The sequence below is a fragment of the Malus sylvestris genome, chromosome 16, assembly GCF_916048215.2.
Source record: "Malus sylvestris chromosome 16, drMalSylv7.2, whole genome shotgun sequence".
Taxonomy (NCBI): Eukaryota; Viridiplantae; Streptophyta; class Magnoliopsida; order Rosales; family Rosaceae; genus Malus; species Malus sylvestris.
The window spans coordinates 2,893,211-2,912,853 of record NC_062275.1 but is presented as its reverse complement, the minus strand read 5'-3'; the positions used below and the strand labels follow the sequence as shown (position 1 = coordinate 2,912,853).

At 36.4% G+C, this 19,643-nt stretch overlaps 3 protein-coding genes and 1 long non-coding RNA gene across 5 annotated transcripts; 1 reads left to right on the top strand and 3 right to left on the bottom strand.

Annotated features, from left to right (window-relative positions):
• The first annotated feature begins 3,522 nt into the window (after positions 1 to 3,522).
• Positions 3,523 to 4,931, top strand: LOC126606469 (probable carboxylesterase 6). The gene has a single exon (XM_050273861.1). It carries the CDS (start codon positions 3,598 to 3,600, stop codon positions 4,774 to 4,776), a length of 1,179 nt encoding a protein of 392 aa, XP_050129818.1. The 5' UTR covers positions 3,523 to 3,597; the 3' UTR covers positions 4,777 to 4,931.
• A 1,179-nt stretch (positions 4,932 to 6,110) lies between these two features.
• Positions 6,111 to 7,266, bottom strand: LOC126606470 (uncharacterized). Its single transcript, XR_007617211.1, has 2 exons — positions 6,920 to 7,266; positions 6,111 to 6,499 (listed from the first exon to the last, which is right to left on the bottom strand). It is a non-coding gene; the product is annotated as an uncharacterized LOC126606470 (long non-coding RNA).
• A 1,247-nt stretch (positions 7,267 to 8,513) lies between these two features.
• LOC126607178 (serine/threonine-protein phosphatase 2A 65 kDa regulatory subunit A beta isoform-like) lies at positions 8,514 to 13,958 on the bottom strand. Its single transcript, XM_050274672.1, has 13 exons — positions 13,796 to 13,958; positions 12,906 to 13,322; positions 12,169 to 12,415; positions 11,940 to 12,052; positions 11,633 to 11,712; positions 11,272 to 11,413; positions 11,078 to 11,158; positions 10,366 to 10,470; positions 9,976 to 10,158; positions 9,702 to 9,794; positions 9,279 to 9,418; positions 9,116 to 9,182; positions 8,514 to 9,017 (listed from the first exon to the last, which is right to left on the bottom strand). Exons 2-13 carry the CDS (start codon positions 13,296 to 13,298, stop codon positions 8,898 to 8,900), a joined length of 1,764 nt encoding a protein of 587 aa, XP_050130629.1. The 5' UTR covers positions 13,299 to 13,322; positions 13,796 to 13,958; the 3' UTR covers positions 8,514 to 8,897.
• Positions 13,959 to 15,140: 1,182 nt separating this feature from the next.
• On the bottom strand, positions 15,141 to 18,416 carry LOC126607179 (aluminum-activated malate transporter 4-like). Of its 2 annotated transcripts, none has more exons than XM_050274674.1 (6): positions 17,765 to 18,416; positions 17,523 to 17,660; positions 17,134 to 17,193; positions 16,916 to 17,052; positions 16,669 to 16,815; positions 15,141 to 15,953 (listed from the first exon to the last, which is right to left on the bottom strand). In XM_050274674.1, exons 1-6 carry the CDS (start codon positions 18,132 to 18,134, stop codon positions 15,303 to 15,305), a joined length of 1,503 nt encoding a protein of 500 aa, XP_050130631.1. In that variant the 5' UTR covers positions 18,135 to 18,416; the 3' UTR covers positions 15,141 to 15,302. The 2 variants fall into 2 exon arrangements, with proteins under 2 accessions (XP_050130631.1, XP_050130630.1); XM_050274673.1 differs by having other exon boundaries at positions 17,134 to 17,397; positions 17,765 to 18,415.
• Between the last annotated feature and the right edge of the window lie 1,227 nt (positions 18,417 to 19,643).

Sequence of the window (19,643 nt, the reverse complement as noted above, 5' to 3'; positions counted from 1 at the left end):
TTTTTACCTGTTAGCAATGAAGGTAATATAAAATTTGCTAAGTATTCTTGGGTTACAAAAACTGTTAAAAGACAGTATTCTTGGGTTATTTGACTCGGAATGTAAAATATTGACATAATATATATAATGGACCATGAAATTTAAAGTGGTTAAGGAAAACTATATTATATTAGCTATAGAAATCATGCGCTATAGTCAATAGCTTTGATCTAAGTTTTGTCTGATAGGTAACATGGTTTGTGTTAATTTTACATATATAAAATAAATGGATAAATGGTTACCTGTTTATAACCAAGGTTATAACCGCCCATTTAAATTTCGCAGATAAACGGTTATACCCATAACCGTTTATTTTTATAAACGGTTACCCATAACCGTTTATTTATATAAACGGTTACCCATAACCGTAACCATGAAATTTAAATAGGCGGGTAACCGCGGTTACCCATAACCAATGAGTATTTGCCAATCCCTAGTTGCAAGCAGGTTCCTCGCAACGGGCTTGTTCTGTACACAGGAATAGTTATAACTTGTACTAAAAGTCGTGAAGTTGAAAGCTTAAAAGGGGTAAGAATTATTTTGAGCCTTTTATGCCCATTGACAAAAAGAGGTTTTGTTTCGTTGTTGACGTTAGCTTTCATATTCAAGTTCTTAATGACCTCGTGGAATATCCCGATGACAAATATGGTTTCATTATCATGGATGATGAGCGGACACTTTTTGGGAAGCTAAAGGGTAACAGAAGCCATGTGATTCGTAAAATTAGTGTTGAAGGTAGTGGGCACTACCATGTTAAGAAGGCAGAAAAACTTGCCAAAGAGTTTTTTAAGGGCCTAGTGTTGAATGATTTATCAGACTTAAGGTCGAGACGTTGGCTACGCAAGAAAAAGCTGACGGAAGTGGAGATTGATCATGCAAATGAGGAGGGTTTGGAGCAGGCTTAAGTTGTCCGAACTTAAATTTTATAGGGAGAAGAAATTGTTAGACAAATATCTTAAGGAGATTGTTGATGGACCTGAAAATGGTACATATGGTGCAGAAGACACAATAACAGCGTTGGAGGAGCGTGCTGCTGAGACACTCATTGTATGTGATAGTTTGTACATCATTAGGTATGTGTTCAAAGACATCAATACTGATGAGACTGTTGTAAAGTATTCAAAAGAGGGGGAGTTGTTGTGCCGAGTTTATGGGGGCATTGGAGCAATTATTCGAGGCCCCGACTCGCTTTGCTTGAACCTGTACGCTTTTAACCTTGCTAAAAGATTGAGAACCAGCGCTTTGACATGTCCAAAAGCTGGCCCGGATGACCTGCACAATCACTTTTTGGTTAAGTTGGTGTTGCGATCTCCAAGTAGGCTAGCTCCAATTAAGTTGGTGTTACTGTCAACTTTACCTATATTATTAATTTTACATTTTCTAAGTTGAAGTCAAATTTGACTTTTACATTTTCCTCTAAAGTCAAATTTGTTCATGCCTGTTTATACATAGTATATTTTTATTGTGATGATAATGATTCATGCCTTGAAGTTTTAAGACCATATAATGTTGATTGCGTCTCGTTACTGTAATTAATTTGGAACATTTATCTTTTTTATTTTTTGGATTAGAATATGTTAAATTTCCTCCGTCGTGTGGACTTGAATATTAAAAAGCAATTTGTATTTTGAATGTACTATTATGATTATTTTGATAGGCATTAATTTTTTAATTACTCTATATCTTTAAATTTAAATATTTTGTTCTGGGGCGAGGCCGGAATATGGTTCCTGTGGTGGATATGGGGAGACCCCAATTTAAAATTAAGAAACTTTAATGAAAAGCCTCCGATACTGTTCACTTTAACGAAAAACCACATTTTTACACTAAAAAGTCAATCTTGATATTATTCAATTTACTCTTTATTTTGTCCTTATCGTTAAAACTCAAAGTTTTCAAACTTTTTTCATTAGTTTTCCTTTAAAATTACAGGTATGAATGCGGGACATTGATCTAATTTGTAATTAAGGGACCAAAGTGAGTAGTTTGTTCGAGAACCTATGTAATCTATCAACTAATTGGTGGGACTGCGTGTATTTAAATACTTATTTCTGGTGGAAATGCTTGCCGTGAGTATCATTGAAAGCATCCAATTGCTCTGTGTTGTTAATGCTAATAGGGAAGAAGAAGCACTGCTTAGAACCTGTATAATATGCAGTAAAAATAGTTAGTTTCTTTACAAATTTATGACTTGAAACCATATTAATCCCTATCCATTTCAAAGTGAGTGGCTAACCCCAAAAAAATCAAGCGAACCTTGTCCAACACATAGATATAGGGTGCATGAATGTCAATCAATTATGTAACACTGTCAAGTCAAAAGCCAACTTTGCCAAACACATAGATAAAGCGTGCATGAATGTCAATCAACTATGCAACACTGTCAAGTCAAATGGCTTTATATATGTGTCCTCTACTAATAATCGAGAGAAGCACATTCCATGGACGTCCTGAAAATGAGGGGGAGGGCCGGAGGGGCTTCTGCAAGCAGCTTCTGGTTGTGGATGATCTGCTTTTGCTTTTGCTTTGGTGGATGCATTATATATAATGTCCTAAACAGTTCCCGTGATGAATAGATTGTATTGGGAGACAATAACAAAAGTTAGTGCTTTTGACTCCCACTATAGTCCCCAATGTTTTAGCATTGTTTATGAAAAATGTCAACAATGTCATGCACACATTCTAAAAGCAAAGCTGTTTCGAAGATCATGCATCTGTATAATATATAGATAAGATATTGATTTTTATACTCATTTTTATCTTACGTGCTATTTCGCTTATTAGTATCTATTTTTTTATTTACTCTATTCAGAGATCGAAAAAAAATTAAGATAGAAAGGAGGAGTACGAAAATTACTTCCATAAAAATGGTGTGCGACTTTATGATTGATGGTATGTACAAGCATGATTCCTCTAATTGCGTTTTAACTTTAATCCTATGTTAGTAATGGTAACTAATATGTAGTGATTAATGGATAGGTCACATTCCACGAACACTTGAGCACTAATGGGAAGGCTGTATTAAAATAAAATGTGCTTAATTAATTAATCAACAATTATATATACTACCCAACAGAATCGAGACCCTCTCTACATTTCGTAGTTCAGAGCCTACAAACTTAGAAATTCGGACCACTCATTTTAAATCTTTTGACACCCATTAGCCCATCTCGTTGACCTACCTCACACAAACCAAGAGTTCACATCTCGGTCCCTCTCTTAAACGGCCTAAATTTCTTAATCCGTCTGCTCCAGACTGCAAGATTCAGATAGGATTTGAATTCTACCCACTCCCATCCCATGGCCCTACGTTACAGTAGATCCACGTTTAGACACGTGGAACTGGTCCCAATTCTCCACTTGGGAGGACAAGATAGATTCATCGATCTCCCTTCTGAATACCTAAATTTAGCTTTGGCCTTCACTTTCATATTCTATTTAAGGAACTGCTTAGTCACAAACTTTTGTACTGAACCTAAAATTTATTCCCAAGTTTTCACTTCTCACTAGGCAGCTACCTCTCCACGTACGTTTTCCATATATTTTCACATTCTTCGTATGAGAGCAAGGAGATCACCAATGGCTGCTATCACCTTAGACACAACTTTCAAGCCAACAACCAACGAAGTACTCGACTCCCCTCATGATCAACAATATGAGACTGTGATCGAGGAAATTGAAGGGCTTATAAAAGTGTACAAGGATGGACACGTGGAGAGACCTCAGATCGTGCCATGTGTCACAGGCGCAGTAGCTCCGGAGCTAGGCGTGACATCGAAGGACGTGGTCATCGACAAGTTCACAAACATCTGGTCACGTTTCTACGTGCCCAAATGCCAAGAAAATAACAAGATGAAGCTCCCTTTGCTAGTATACTTTCATGGAGGTGGGTTTTGTGTTGGCTCAGCCGCTTGGAGTTGTTACCATGATTTTTTAGCAAAGCTAGCCTCCAAACTCGGTTGCTTAATCATGTCGGTAAATTACCGATTGGTCCCTGAACACCCTCTCCCAGCTGCATACGAAGATGGATTCAACTCCATCATGTGGCTGAAACAACAAGCTCTAAGTCAACGTGGAGCTAATAATAATAATACATGGTGGTCAACGCAATGTGACTTTTCCAGAATCTTCCTGGTGGGTGATAGTGCGGGTGCCAATATAGCCCATAATGTGGCCACCAGACTTTACACGCGAGGAGGTTCGGTGTTTGAATCACCTTCTACTGATCAGTATCGCTTGCATCAGTCAAATTCTTACCGTCCATGTGACGAAGAGATTATAAGCTCAATAAAGCCTTTGATTGTTAAAGGTACAATTTTGCTGCAACCCTTTTTTGGGGGAGAGGCTAGGACAAGTTCTGAGAAGTACAATATGGTGAAGCAACCTCGGTCTGTGCTGAGCGTGGCAGCCTCTGATTCTTATTGGCGATTGGCGCTGCCACGTGGCGCTAATCGAGACCATCCATTTTGCAATCCTATGAAGAGTAGTAGTGACGGTGGTACTCTAAAGGCTGGTTGGCCTACTATGGTTTGCATTTCAGAGATGGATATATTGAAAGATAGGAACTTGGAGTTTTGTGAAGCATTGAGGAAAAGAGGAGATGGTAAGATGAAGGTGGAATATGTGGTGTATAAAGGTGTTGGGCATGCATTTCAGGTGCTGGATAAGTCTGAGCTCTCGAAAACTCGATCGCATGAGATGATAAATCATATTAAGGCCTTTGTTAATTGTAATTAATTAGTTCCCTTGTGAGCTGTGACCATATATATATGATTAGCAAACCCTAGCTTGTATAGCCATGTAAAATGCATATATTTATAATCAAAAGAATATCAGTTGTGTCTGTATAAAAGTTGAAAAATGAAAAATTAAATCAGGTATGTTTCATGATCTTTTCTTTCTTCTGGATCTTGTCCATGTCATGACGTCATTGTGTGTATGAGAGAGATGTAAACGATGAAGTAAGATTTATTTTAGGGTAACGATAGGAACGATTAATATATGGAGTGATTTTTCGTTGTACTTGGAACAATAGTCACCTAACATTATTTTACTCAATTATAACACGTGAATTTGTTTAATATAGCCTGAAAATGAAATATATCTGCATCGTTCATCTTTTTTTATAACACGTGAGATGATGCATAACTTGTCCAATGTTCTAGGCCTAGAACATGGGTTCACCAACTTTCATTAGGCCTTTTAAAAATATGTTCTAGGTACTTATAAAAAATTTGTCCATCACCAAATTTGAATCCCAATGGAAAATTAGTTCATCAACTTTCATTAGGCCTTTTAGCACCCAAAAAAAAAACATGAAACTTTTCAGGAAAATGAAGAAAAAAAAAAAACAAACTCATCATTCTATCAAACCACAACAACCGTAAAACTGATCATTCAAAATTCATAAAAAGGTACCCGTAATGTAATCACTCAACCATATGATGATTAAATCTGTTTCCTCTTTGGATGAAGCATGGACAGCATTAACAATGGCAGCCATCACCAGATTAATGTCATAGGACTTTCTCTCAATCTTCTTGATATGCATATTCTTTTAAATCCTTAATGATTATCTTGTACCAGTTGATCGAGGAAATAACAAATTACTGAGCAAAACAAGAGAGAGTTTAAGGACTATGCATCATGTGGTTGTTGTTGTTGTTGTTGTGGCGGTGGTGTGAAAAAGTATTCATGAGATAGGCTTGAGATTTTTTATTTTTTTAATCGGTTTCTCTAACATTAGTGGAGCAAGAACGGAGGCAGCTAAGGCCTACTGAGGGCAGCTGGCCCTACTGAAGTTTTGTGCAGTGGATAAAAACCCACGATGCTTTTTACAGGATTTGAATTTATCGTATTTAAGTACTTTAATTGATTAGTTGAAAATTTCAAATAATATGTATAATATTAATAAGCCATCATCGTGAAAACATGTTCACTAGTTGGCTTAATGACATTTAAAAAAAATCACAAATGGCAGTACTTTTTAGTTAGAAAATTTATAAACCCTCATAATTTTTGTCATTTTTTTTGTTACAAATGAGGAGGTCGAAGGGAAAGGAACATGAAGCTGAAGGCAATTCGAACTCTGGGATTATAATATTAATTGTTGAAAAACACGTACAGTATGATTCTCATACTATTTGAGTATGAACTGTCTATTATAATTATTCTAGATCATAGAAAATATGTCTATTCAATTGGTATACATTCTTAATAACGTGAGTTTATGATGGCCATCAAAACAAATTCATTACATATATATCCTCCTCTTAGTCACAGACTCACACTTAGTATATTAATTGGAGAAGGCCAAACATATACATCTCCTGGCCCCTCGTGAAGGTTCGTGGTTGAGGTTTCTTCACGGGGCAGCAGATGGCGACCTTCGCCTATTAAACTTAGTTGTGTATTCTTGCTCAAATGAGTGCTCCAGGTGAATTTACTGTCGAGTTCTTTGCTGCAAAAACAAATGTTAATGATGAGTGGAATAATGCTAAAAACTAAAAAGGAATAAACGCAGATCATAGTGCACTGTGTCACACTATGCCCGTGCCCTAGCTAGCTCCAACCTGCATAAATTTTAATTAACTGGATATACTAGATCCATCATCAAATTCTTTAATCCTAAGATTACCAAAACTTCAATAGTTCATGTGGTAAGAGTATTATCCCAAACCAAGATATACTGGAAATGGCAATTTTACAGACCATCGTGCGTAATTAAATGTCCGTTTAATTTTAAAGAAAAAAAGTGAAAAGAAAAAATGAAATAGTTATCAAACGATTCTTAATATATATATATATATATATATATATATATATATATATATATATATATATATATATATATATATATATGCAGGGGTTTATGAACTACCTGAGTTTGAGACGGCATACTTCCTTTTCTTCTGCAACTTCCTGGTCGTGAAGATCATGCATTATTATCTAACGCTACTGAGCTAGACTTGATTGTTTGAAATAATGCTAATTCTGATTAAATGTAACATCCTTCTATGGCTCTATTTATAGGCCATGTCGTATGCATAACTCACCAGACCAAACTAATAGCAATGCAGTAAAACCAAGATTTCTAATACTATTTGGTGGTTGGAGAGGCACCAGGTGCGAACCATCGGTCGTAGGTTTTCAGTGAGTGCCTCAACCCCCACGGTAAAGTCTGTCTTACCGCACCTCTCTCCTATATATTTAGAGTAGTGCTATCTGCCCAATTTACTTTCTATACACATTTTTCAATTGTGAAATGTTAGATCGAATTTATTGAAGAAAATTAATGATCAAAATTAACAATTATGTATGTGAAGTAAAAATGAGTTTAAACTTCTATATAATGTATGTGAATTTAGGTTTACCGAATTGAATTAAATATCTCAAACATTTCTGTTTTGACTAATATTTTGCAAAAATAATTTATGAAATGCAACTTAAAAAATAAACAGCTCAGATCGTTAAAGTTCCATATAAAGTAAGTCTCACAACTAGTTTTTATTTAATACTAATAATAATTGGATTTACGGCTGCATCATGGGGAGAACTTGGAGCGGAGAATATGACAACACGACTCCAATCCAACATCCACCGACAAAACCTCTCGAACAGTCGAATACCATTCGTTCCACAAAACCTCTCGAACAGTCGAATACCATTCGTTCCACATTCTGCTGAAACCCACCAAACTAAATTTTCACGTGGGTTGGCAGCTTCATTACTCTTTGAAAGAAAATATTTTTCAGACCATTACAATAGGTGGTACATCACGTGTTGCTATATAAATTGTGGGATATGTATGTTAAAAAGTTAATAACTTAAAAAATAAAATTTCTCACCACTTACATAAAAACACATGATGTACCAACCGTGTTCCCGTCACAACTAAAAATTTCTCCTTTGAAAGATGCATCAACGTCTGCAACTTCAACCTCCTCCAATCAAACATGTATCAGTCCATTTATTCGTCTGGGTCCTGTTCATTTTGTAATTCTCGCATCAGTAGAGGAGAGAGCTTCTCCCCTCTAACTTTAGGGTATATCGAAGTTGGAGATTCTACCATACAATCGGAGATCATCAAGAGTTTCTTTCTCAATGACATCGACCGATCGATCGATGTTTGCCACATGTTTAAAAGTGAACCACTTGTCCAATAAAATCTTGACCACGTGATGAATTAGTGATAAAACAAGAAGAAATTTTTCAATATACCCGAAACATGAACAAGTACACCACATGTAATAATACAAGGAACTTAAAAAACCCCTCTCTACTTATATCATAACATATAGTGTATCTGCTTGTATTCCAGACACGTCGTGGACCGGGTCCCTTCCACAGTTTCAACCAAGATTTAACCTTATATTGAAACTCAAATCGAACATAATTTTAATTCACAAATTTAAATTGCTTATCAATCAGAAGCTCCATATTAATTAAGTGATGAATAAAGGAGATCTCTAGTGTTCTTGCAACCAACAAAATATTAAATATTAAAAAAAAATATAAGGATAATATTCACCAACAAATAAAAAGGTTCTTCAATTCTAAGACAATATTTTCCTACCGACGAAGACCCATCATAACAAAACAATAAGCAAATATTGCAGAACAGAACACAAAATCTCAATGCTAATATTACACATTTTTTCCCATATACCACAGGATAACGTAAAATCGCGGAAAGCCGAAAACAGTCCCGCATGTTAGGCACAAATTATTAGCACAGACTTACTCTCAGACGCTCCCGGCAACGAAGGAACATATTAACTACGTACTCTGATATGCAGAAATGATGCCTTCATCTTCAACATGAGCAATGAACACCTAAAGTGAAATAATCCTGGCTACTAGCTTGACATCATGACATGATCAATTGCCTGAAGTGCCTGGTTAGCGAAGAATCGTACGTCAACATCTGGGTCCTCGCTGAGCTCAACCAAAGAGGGACGAATTGTTTTCTCCACCACCTGTTAACATCAAAGAAAATTTAAGCCCAGGGATGAAAGACTACAAAGAAAGTGAAACATTAAATAATAAATTACACTAGACTCGAGTAGGTACTTACAGACTGATCAACTATGGAGATAAGGGACTGCAGCACCTTTGCAACATTGAATTTGATGTTCGGTACTCTGAGGAAAGAACAAAGAATTTAGGCAAGTGAATGGAATAACTCCACTAGCATCATATCTTTCCTATTTGGGACACAGTACATGGTGTGTATATACCTGTCCTTTGCCGCATTGACAACCACTGGCAGCAGTTTTGAACATGTGATTTCTGAACCCATAACCGGGGCAAGGAGACAGATTGCACGCAGAATTGTCATTCGATACAAATAGTGTGGATTGTTTATCATCTCGAGGACCTGCCCAAATGACATAAATTCCTTAAAGAATAAAATAATGATGAAAACTACAAAGTCGAAAATGTGGTCCGCAACTTCAGTGATTTTTAACTAGTATATTCAAACATCCACAAGAAATCAAGAATAATGTGATGAGAAAAGTAGTTGTAGGCAATAATTCTAATTGCCAGGAGGATATAAGCCGTAAAATCAAGACAAAAGAATGACTGTTTTTTAAACATATCTGGAATCTCCCATGGCAGAAACTTGTGGCAACTGAATTAGTCAAAGCCATCAAACCAACCTGTGGAACAATATGTTGCATTGCCCATTCTGGACCAAACTCTTCTGCTAGACGCTTTAAATTGTTAGCAGCAGCATCACGAATTGAGTAGACCTGCAACAGATTCCAAGTATGATAAGCACAAATCACTAATGAGTAGACACCCCGTCTTTCTTTCTTTGTGAGGAAGGGAGAGAGAGAGAGAGAGAGAGAGAGAGAGAGAAAAGTTAAAACATTTCTTCCCTCCAGGCTTATCATGAAGTGACTTTTAATCAAAATTAAGGAATACACTGACCTTGTCCTGCAACCACTGCATGCAAAGGGCACCAAGCTTATCATCAAAGAACCCTACACCCAGCTGACTTGCCAATAAAGGTATGTACTCTATTATTGCAAGTCGAACCCTCCAATGTCTATCCTCCGCAAGCTCAACTATGGCTGGTAATAAGGATTGAGATAGCAAATCGATCCCAATAACCTGTAATAATGACAAGCTTCAGCCTTCGCTTGAAAAGGTCTAAGTTCTTACCATTGATCTTTTGATAGGGAAAGACTAAAGAGTCCTAAATACTAAGGTCTAAAATTTGTGTTTCTCATGCATAGAATGATAGAAAGCAGAAATGGGGGGAAATTGAGAACATAATGCAAAAGGCACCGACATTTACTTTCTCAGTTTTAAACTGACCTGATTCACTTGATCAAGCTTGCTAATGATATTAAGGCGCACATCTGGAAATTCGTCCTTCAGGAGTGAAAGAAAAATGGGAAGGAGCTGCTCAATTGTTGCATCCTGCATTAACCCTAAGAATGAGATGTATGCAAGTAATGTAATTAAATGATCACAGACAGCACATCATAAGACTGACACCATTTGCAGGATAGAAACTACAGCACAACCATCCAGCTATCTCATCTATGTCATGGGGCAATTTGCAGGCCAAATCTATGAGTCACATAACAAAAACCAAGACAAATGGTTTACACGCAAGCACAAGCATCCCACATTGGCATGCAGACTTCTGAGTCAATTTGCAATTCTTATCACAAGAAGAGTCAATTTACAACAATGTAAATTAGCAGAATTTTTACTGCAATCCTAAAACCTTCTGGGCACAAAATACGTGATCGAGTGAGCTCATTATTTATTTTTTTTTTTTCCAAATTCCCAGATGTATGGAATATCCAACAGATATTCATCCACAAGTCCTCCAACCACAAATATTCATTTAATGTAGCAGTCATCTATACCTCATATCAGCAAGTTTATTGATTTGTCAAACTATTTTTAAATTTATAGATAAATAAAACTCAATTCCCTATTCCTCCAAAATTCCATGACAAATTATGATCTTCCCTAGATAACAACAACTGCACTAACCACTATACGACATTCTCACCTTTCCTAATACAAGGGCCATGCCCATTATAACTGAAGCCAAAGCAGACCGGACGTGTTGGGAAGAATCTGATGACAGCTCCTGCAAAGGTCATTGAGAAGCATTGAATTAGCAAAACACCAGTACAAAAGAATAAGTTGAAGTTAACAAAACACCACCAAGAAAGGGAAAACTTTGCATTAAAGCATGCATACCTTCACACAAGGAAGAATATGCTGAATTGCAAGTTCTGGACTTAAAATCCGGCAAAACTTGGTAACTTTGCCAGCAGCTGCTATGCGTACTTCAGCCTCATTATCTCGAAGCAATCGCACATATGCCGGAACCAGGTCCGTCCTTAAAGTACAACCACCATAAATAAAATATTTCAAAAGATATAAAACTATAATCACACCAGTGTAAAGATGAGAGTATGGCTTAGCAAAACAAAAAATCTGCCTGACAAATTGTGCGGTCAAACAGAATTTTATTTAAAAATAACTAGTTTAGAAAAAAGAAAAAGCCAATTCCTACTATCTTCCTTTTAGCATATGACTGTAGTATGACAATAAATACCTCGTATGCTCAGGCCCCACAGCTTCACAAAGCTCATATAGTTGATTTGCAACCATGTAACGCACTCGCCAAGACTTATCCTATTCAGAAGAATAAAAAGATGTCAATGTGCAAAAAACAATTAGTGACAGTCCAAAATGTCATGTCCAACAGCTTCCATACATCCAGTCAGCCTTCATGTAAAACTAGAATGAATATGACCTTGATAACAATGCTTGTGGATAAAAGAAAGCAAATGATAGACAATACTGCACACAAATATTAAGAAACCAAATGTAGAATTCAACATTATAAATAATACGTTTACCTGAGAGAAGTTAACGATAACGGGGAGGATATGTGCAACACAATCTTGGGGCTCCAACAACTTCCCCAAAGCAGCACAGCCCTCAACGGCCAAGAGTCGAACAGAATCTTGATCTAAAATGAAACTACTCGTAAGAATTTTAACTTAAACAGAATCTTCATCTAAATGAAACTAGTAATGATAAGTTTATATCCGAAAATTTGAGAATGTGAAGACAACATTCAATTACCATCTTGAGTAAGATCCTCAAATATAGACATGACATCAGCTTTCAGATGCGCAGGTTCAACAGTTGCTGCAAATTTTCCCAGGTTTGTAGCAGCAGACCTCCTAACCATAGGCATGTCATCTTGACACAACTGACTGTAAATTGATCGTAGTTCTGTCTTCAATGTATCTGGTGCACTAGGGTAGGCAATATGAAAAAGCCCACATGCAGAGACTCGAGCTGTAAACCATTCACCAGCAGCCAACCTCTGAGGAGAAATAGAATATAATGAGTACTCAAACAAAAGATTTGCTGAGAGTAAAAGGATGGAAGACTCGAGCACATTGTAACACATAGACATCTGCATGACTGTGATGAACTGATGTTGTGATATAAATGCCAGTGCTGATACTTTTAAATTATAAATGTAAAATTCCTTCACAGAACATGCAAAATCAAATGACCCAAATCTATTCGACACCTTTCATATGTCATCCTTTAACTATATAGCAAATATATTTGGTAAAAGATCCATATAAGTGCGAAAGACTGATAATTTAATTATTTAGAAGTATCAACATGGCAGAGATGTAAAGATACACAAGGACTGCCCAGCGATAATTTGAATGCTAGCTCGGCGGTGAGGCAAATGGAAATAAAGCTTAGGAATAGAATAAAGTCATCATTCAGTCCCATCCCATCCTAAAACAAAATAAGTATTAAAAATTGTGAACACAGAAGAAAATGAGTTATCTAACCTTCACAAGAGGAATAAACCAGTTAACCAAATCACCCTCCCTCATCTGAGATCCAATCCTACATAAGGACTCCACAGCCTTGTCCCTCACACAGGTTTCCTCAACAGTGCAAAGGGTCTCCAGGGGCGGGAGCAACACATGTGCATGCTCCACACCCCCAACATATGGAATGAAGACCCCCAACTCCTCCGCCATTGCAAGAAGCACCTCATCGTCATCGTCATTGTTTTCGCTCAGAAATGGGATTAACTCCTTACGGGTTCGCTCTTCCCCAAGCGCACGTGCAATTGTAGATAGCCTGCGGATTGAGTTCAACCGCAGCTGGATATCGTCATTTTTAAGCTCGTCTATGAGAACGGCTATTGGGTATAGCGGTTCCTCAACCACAGACATTGTAATTCAAGCCTTTTCCAGAACCTTCAAACACCAAAACAAGTTATCATAAGTAAATTTGCAGAAATAATAACCATTAAGCCCATTATATTTTCATTTCGGTTAATAATTATAACTTCGATTCCAACGATTTACGAGCTACTAATGGAGCGCAATTAGGAAAAGAGTCAGATCAGCACTGTGAGATCTAAATCAAACCCTAGAATTCAAATCAATAATTCGAAAAATGTTCAAAAGAAAATGAAGATAACGACGATGAAATCTTGGATTCTGAAACCAGTAATTCATTGGTTCAGCTGAATTACTCTAAATTCCAGGAAATGAAAACAAAAAATTGGAATTTAGAATTTGATTTCTCCTTTTTCTCACTTAGTTTTCTCAGCAATCAAACAGATGCCAAAAAGCAAGTTAGAGAAATTAATGAAGCAAAAAATTTCAGAAAATTTTGAATTTACAAAGCCGAAATCGATGAAACTTAGATGCGGCAACGGTCTTACCGATCTCAGTGCCCTTCCCGCCGGCTGCCTCTGATTCGACAATCTGTTGGAGCGGAGAGGCGGAGAGAGAGAGAGAGAGAGACAGAGAAAGAGAGAGGAGACGACCACGAGAGTATCGTTATTATGGTTCTTTTTTGTTTCCTAGGCCCATCTTTACAGAAAGCATTAGTGGGCCATAAAGTAGAAGAACGTACACTAGCCCATCTTTATTGGGCTTCACATGCCTTGGCCCAATCATGTGCAATCATCTTTAGTGGAAATTTTCCATAGCACATCTTTCTTTATGAGTGGACGATTGAGATTTAGTTTAACACGTCAAAAAACGTGCAGATAGGCAAAGCTCTCACGCTTAGTGCCTGTTTGAGACCCGTTTGATAAGAAGTGCTTTTGCTAGAAGCAATTTTGTTAAAAATGAATCACAAGTTGATGAGAGCATGAATTTTGCATTAGCTTATAAAAGTAAAATGCTAACTCTCTACATTGCCAATTAGTTTTAGGGGTTTTTTTAACTTTAATCCTTCAAGAAGATTTAAATTTAAAATAAACCTGGTGTTATATTACATATTAATTATAATCCCTTGATGTGTCCTTAATTCAAAATAATTAATGTGCATTTTATTTAATGTCTCCCATTGAATATTTAAATTTATTAACGTACAAATTTTAATTTATTTTTTTTTTACCAAAAAAGAGTTTTTTAATTTTTTTAATTTTATTTAACATTATTCAAACTTGAAAGACTCAATTAATGTACTTAAATGTTCGTACCGAAAGGTACGTACCGAAATGTATTATATTGAACTAATGTATTTAAATGTTAATACTGAAATGTATGTACCAAAATATATGCACCGAAATGTATTATATTAAATTAATGTACCTAAATGTGTGTATTGAATTATACGCACTGAAATGTATTATATTGAATTAATGTACCTAAATGTTTGTATCGAAACATATGTACCAAAATATGTGTACCTATGTGTACCTAAATGTATGCATCGAAATGTATTATAATGAATTTAATATACCTAAAAGAAGAAGACAAAGTACATCGAAAATATATTGTATGACAAAAATTAGTTTATCTAAATGTTTACAATAAAATATATTACGATAAATGAAACAAATACATCAAGGGACTAAAACTAGATTTTGATCTTAGTCATGTTTTTAATCTAGAAGTCATATTTTTCAAGGATTAAAATGAAATTTTCTATTAGTTTTATAGTTGACCTCAGCTTCCTTAAATAGACAAGGGGCGTAACAACAAAAATATTCATCGGTAACGGTACGTAATAAAGCTTCGAAAAATCGAGAAAATGTAACAGAGGGAACAAGAGAATGAAGCTTATTGTCTAGTTTTCAGTATACCTTCAAGCCGAAGGAAAAAAAGCCTTCATACATAACACATGAACTGGTAACAATTTATAACAAATGAGATCCAACCTTGGCCAAATCCTTGGATCAAAATCAAAATTATGTACCAACCTTAAAAAACCACTCTTTAGTTCTTCAACCGCAAACTCCTAAATAGTTTGGTCCAGAACCCGACAACCTCCTCCTTGGGTTCAACAGGATCCTTAAAATTTGCCTTCTCACTCAGCTCTTCGAATTCATCCACCAGATTTTGAAGCCGAGCCACAAACTCAATCAGAAGCGATGCAAATGTTGCCAAAGATAAGGAGCTGGCGCTTTCGTAAACTTTTGATTCTTCAGGTTCCTGCTGCACAGCGTGCGCGTTGAATGAGAGGCGTGGCCATGATATTGGTCGTTTTAAAAGACTTTCTGTAGATATCCATTGTTGATTGGAAGGATCAGCAGTCGTGCTTGGATTCTGAGAATCCCAATATTCACTGAGAGAATCGATCACCACCTGTTTATTTTCGTTGTCTTTATCGACAAAATGCACATGATCTTCGTATTCCTTGGGACGTACTGCAGGTCCCCAGCTCTCTGAATTGACAAGAAGGTAAGAATATTTGTCTATTTTCATCTGCAACTCTTCTGCTGCTTCATGCACATCGAAAAGTACGTCTTTGGGACTTAACTTTTCCATCTTTTCTACTTTGCTTCCTAGCTCACGTAATATTTTAGCACATTCCACACCAACTCTCTGGAGCTCCATGGCAAAAACCTGTCTCTTTTCGGCTGGTGCCTACAGAAACACATTCACAAAACCTGATGATGAAACTGAAAATTAAATTAATAATAAATCAATTGGGAAACTAAAAACAAAGGATTAAGAAGAAATCTGTGTTCTTAATCAGCTATAGGGTTTGACATGTTGCATGGTTCGGCAAAATTTCTTATCTTCGACAGCAGGGAAATGGGATGCAAGGGTATTCTTCTATGCAAAGCCAAAACAAAAACCTTCAAATCCCTTCTTCAAATTATTTTCAGGTTACAGTGGAAATTTCTCATCAGCACTTCGCAGGCAGCGGATGCTCGATATCTTGGAGATCGAACATAAGTCTAAATTAATAGTACAAAAATTATTGCCTTAAACAAAATGTTTTTCAAGTAAAACCAAACTACAGGGTTAGGATTTAAGGTATAATACTCATAGGCTCATTTTATCTTCAAACAAACAGCATGAACTGCAAGATTCATCTCCTATAAATGAGATTACGAATTTAATGCTGCTATCTACAGTTCCTTTTGGGATGTGATATCCACACACCCCTTTTTACTTCTCTCACATCCTTCTAATTTTCGGCCGTTGGATCGGATGAATTGAAGAAGATCAAATGACAGAAATTAACAAGGGGTGTGAGAAAAGTAAAAAGGGGTGTGTGGATAGTACACCCCTTCCTTTTTCTTCTGCTATGTACATTCTGCAAAATCACAGAGGAGGAAAAATAAATATTTACCTGGATTTCTGAAAGTATGCATCCGTGCATCGCCATGACCATGAATGCACAATGCCTCAGTGAACCGGCAACTTTGACATAGTGTACCCAGGGATAATTGAATGACTTATATGGGCCATGGGGTGGCTCCCATACAGCAAAGCCTAACTGCAAAAATAATATCGATTCGATTTGGTTGAATTAGAAGTTCCTGCATTTCTCAGTTCAAATTCAGAGGACTAGAAGTGGAATTGTTATATCAACACACCAGAGTTTCCTCTTCGCTTGAAGATTGTACAGCTGATCTATAGCCACTATACAACGGGTCATCAGAAGCTTGGTAAGTGAGAATTTTGGAAGGAATTCTCTCGTATTCAACACATTGCAGATACTGATTAACAACACCTATAACAGAACAAAAGATCAACCATCAAAATCAATCCTGAAATTCAGCGTGAACTAAGATTATGTTGTAAACGAACCAACCTTCCAAAGAAGCAGCAACACCCCTGAAATTTTTCACCACCAGCTTATGGAGATCTTCCCCTGACCAGATAGGGTATATAAATATATTTACAATCAAACTAGTGGCGGCACCGACAGCAATAAGCAGCAATCGATAAATTGCTGTCTGAAAGAATAATGATGTTCCAGACACCATGACGATACAATATGTCAACAAGAATACCCGAAATCCGTATTCATATGGCTTCATTGACGGATAAAGCTTGGCGTAACTAGCACAAAATCCTAATTACCATAAAACCCAACATTCAAAATTCAGGAGATAAATGATGTATCATAAACAAAGTATCAAACTTTCTCAACTGATACAGATTAATGATCAAATTATCAAGGTTTTTAAACTAGATTACCTGCTATAAACACACTAATTACAATTATAACTTCCTGCAGATCTCCGGCCAATACGGATAACTCTGCAATCCCAAGAGAAAGCCCGCCCGCTGATAACGTCCCCAAAGCACGATTAAAACCCTTGTTCAAGGTTGCACCTTTAGCATCAAAACGACATTAAACTCCACATTAGTCACACAAACTAGAACAGAACTCCACCAAAACGCAAAAATTAAAAAAGGGGTGATCTTTGAAGTAATACCTACGCTGAATTCAAAGACGACGACGACAGTGAGAATTGCCCAGATAGAATACTGGCTGACATCTTTGAGCGGCACTTTGAAAAATATTAGCAGCGACACGAGCGCCAACGTCAACCCCATCTTGATAGCAAAGATGGCTTTTCGAGGATCCGAATGACCCATTTGATATAACTTGATGAAAGTGCCCTGGAAATTGTTGCAGAAGTTGTTGAACCCATCGGAGATTCTTCGGAAGCAGCCGCATTTGACGTTCTCGTCGCCGGCCTCGGAGCTGTTGAAGCCCAAGTCGGAGTACCCTTTTCGCGACAGCAGCCGTTCCTTGCTTCTCTCGGCGAAGCTGTGGCGGAAGGACCCGATTTTGGCCGCCATTTTTCGTCGGAGAAGAAGGATTTGAAAAGTCGAGAAAAAAAAGCTCAGAATTTCAGATAAGGAAGAAGAAATGGCGAGCGGAACAGCGTACAAGAGACATTAGGCAAAACCGTGACAGGGGATGTAAATGTAATGATCACTATGCATATAAAGTAAAGGCATAGGGATTTATACAGGATACGGCGTCGTTTGCTGGTTGGTACAGTTGAAAAGTTTGAGCTTGGAAGGTGGTTGAGTTGAATGGACGGTGGCATGACTTGCAGAGAGACGTGGAGAAACAAGAAAACCATGGAAAACGGATAAAACTGTGGACTGGTAGAGGAGACGAGGTTTTTTATTATTATTTTTATTCAGCTCATTCAACCCAAAAAAAAAAAAGGGTTAAAGACCACTTTGTCCCTTAATTTGTTCTGAATAATATTTCTTTTTAAATAAATCATATTTAAACTTGCAATTTACGCGAATCATAAGACTTTCATCACTAGATTATAATACGTTTGAATAAATAAAAATTTTATGATCTTAATTTTTATTGTTTTTTACTATAGATAGAAGAAAAATATATCAGACATAAATCATATATTTAAACTAGTAATTTATGCGAATCAAATCTAAGATTTTCATCACTAAATTATGTATGTTTGAATAAATAAAAATTTTATGATCTTAATTTTTATATTTTTTTACTATAAATAGAAGTAAAATATACAAGACAAAGAATGAAAGTGGAAAAAATGAGATGGACTATATGAATAACAAAATCACCAAAGTGAATTGTTATTGGATTTTTGTTTTTAGTTTTTTATTCCGAGTCTCATCTCTTCACCTTTTCTTTTTGTTCCATCACGCTTCATTACTCATTTCTCCCGCATATTTTACCTTGTTTTTGTATTTTAAATTGAATGACTAAAAATAGAATGGTTATGAAAGGTGACCTAATTTTTGTATTTCAAATTGGATCAACTTGGTGGTTCTGTCTATTTTGTTAACAAGAGAATATTTGTTTAGAAGGTTCAATTACTACATTGGGCACCTAGTACAATGAGGTGGGAAGGACCACAATAAGGGAAATTAATACCTAAAAGTTTTTTTTAATGAAATGTTAATCGACTTTTTTTAATATAACAACTAAATTCTGGAGTTAACCCACACAATGATTTAGTTATAATAATTTTGTATCGGTTGTTCATCTATAAAATAAATTGAACTTAATACTTTGTCACTTGCAAATTTAGTTTAACTTTACAACCGTATAACAAAATTATTAACATAGGAAAAAAAAGCTAATCGAAAATGAGAGCCATGCACAGGGGTGAGAAAGGTATTTTAACTCAAGAAGAAAGTAGGACATTATTGGTCGAGGACCCCAGGTTCATGCTCATCTCCACGTGTTGCTATCCAGTGGGCCTAAACTATTGACATTTTATTTGTGGGGCTGCCGCGACCATCAGGATACTTATCACGTGGGGAGAATATTCTCTTCCTTTCAAATCTTTCTTTATTTTTCTT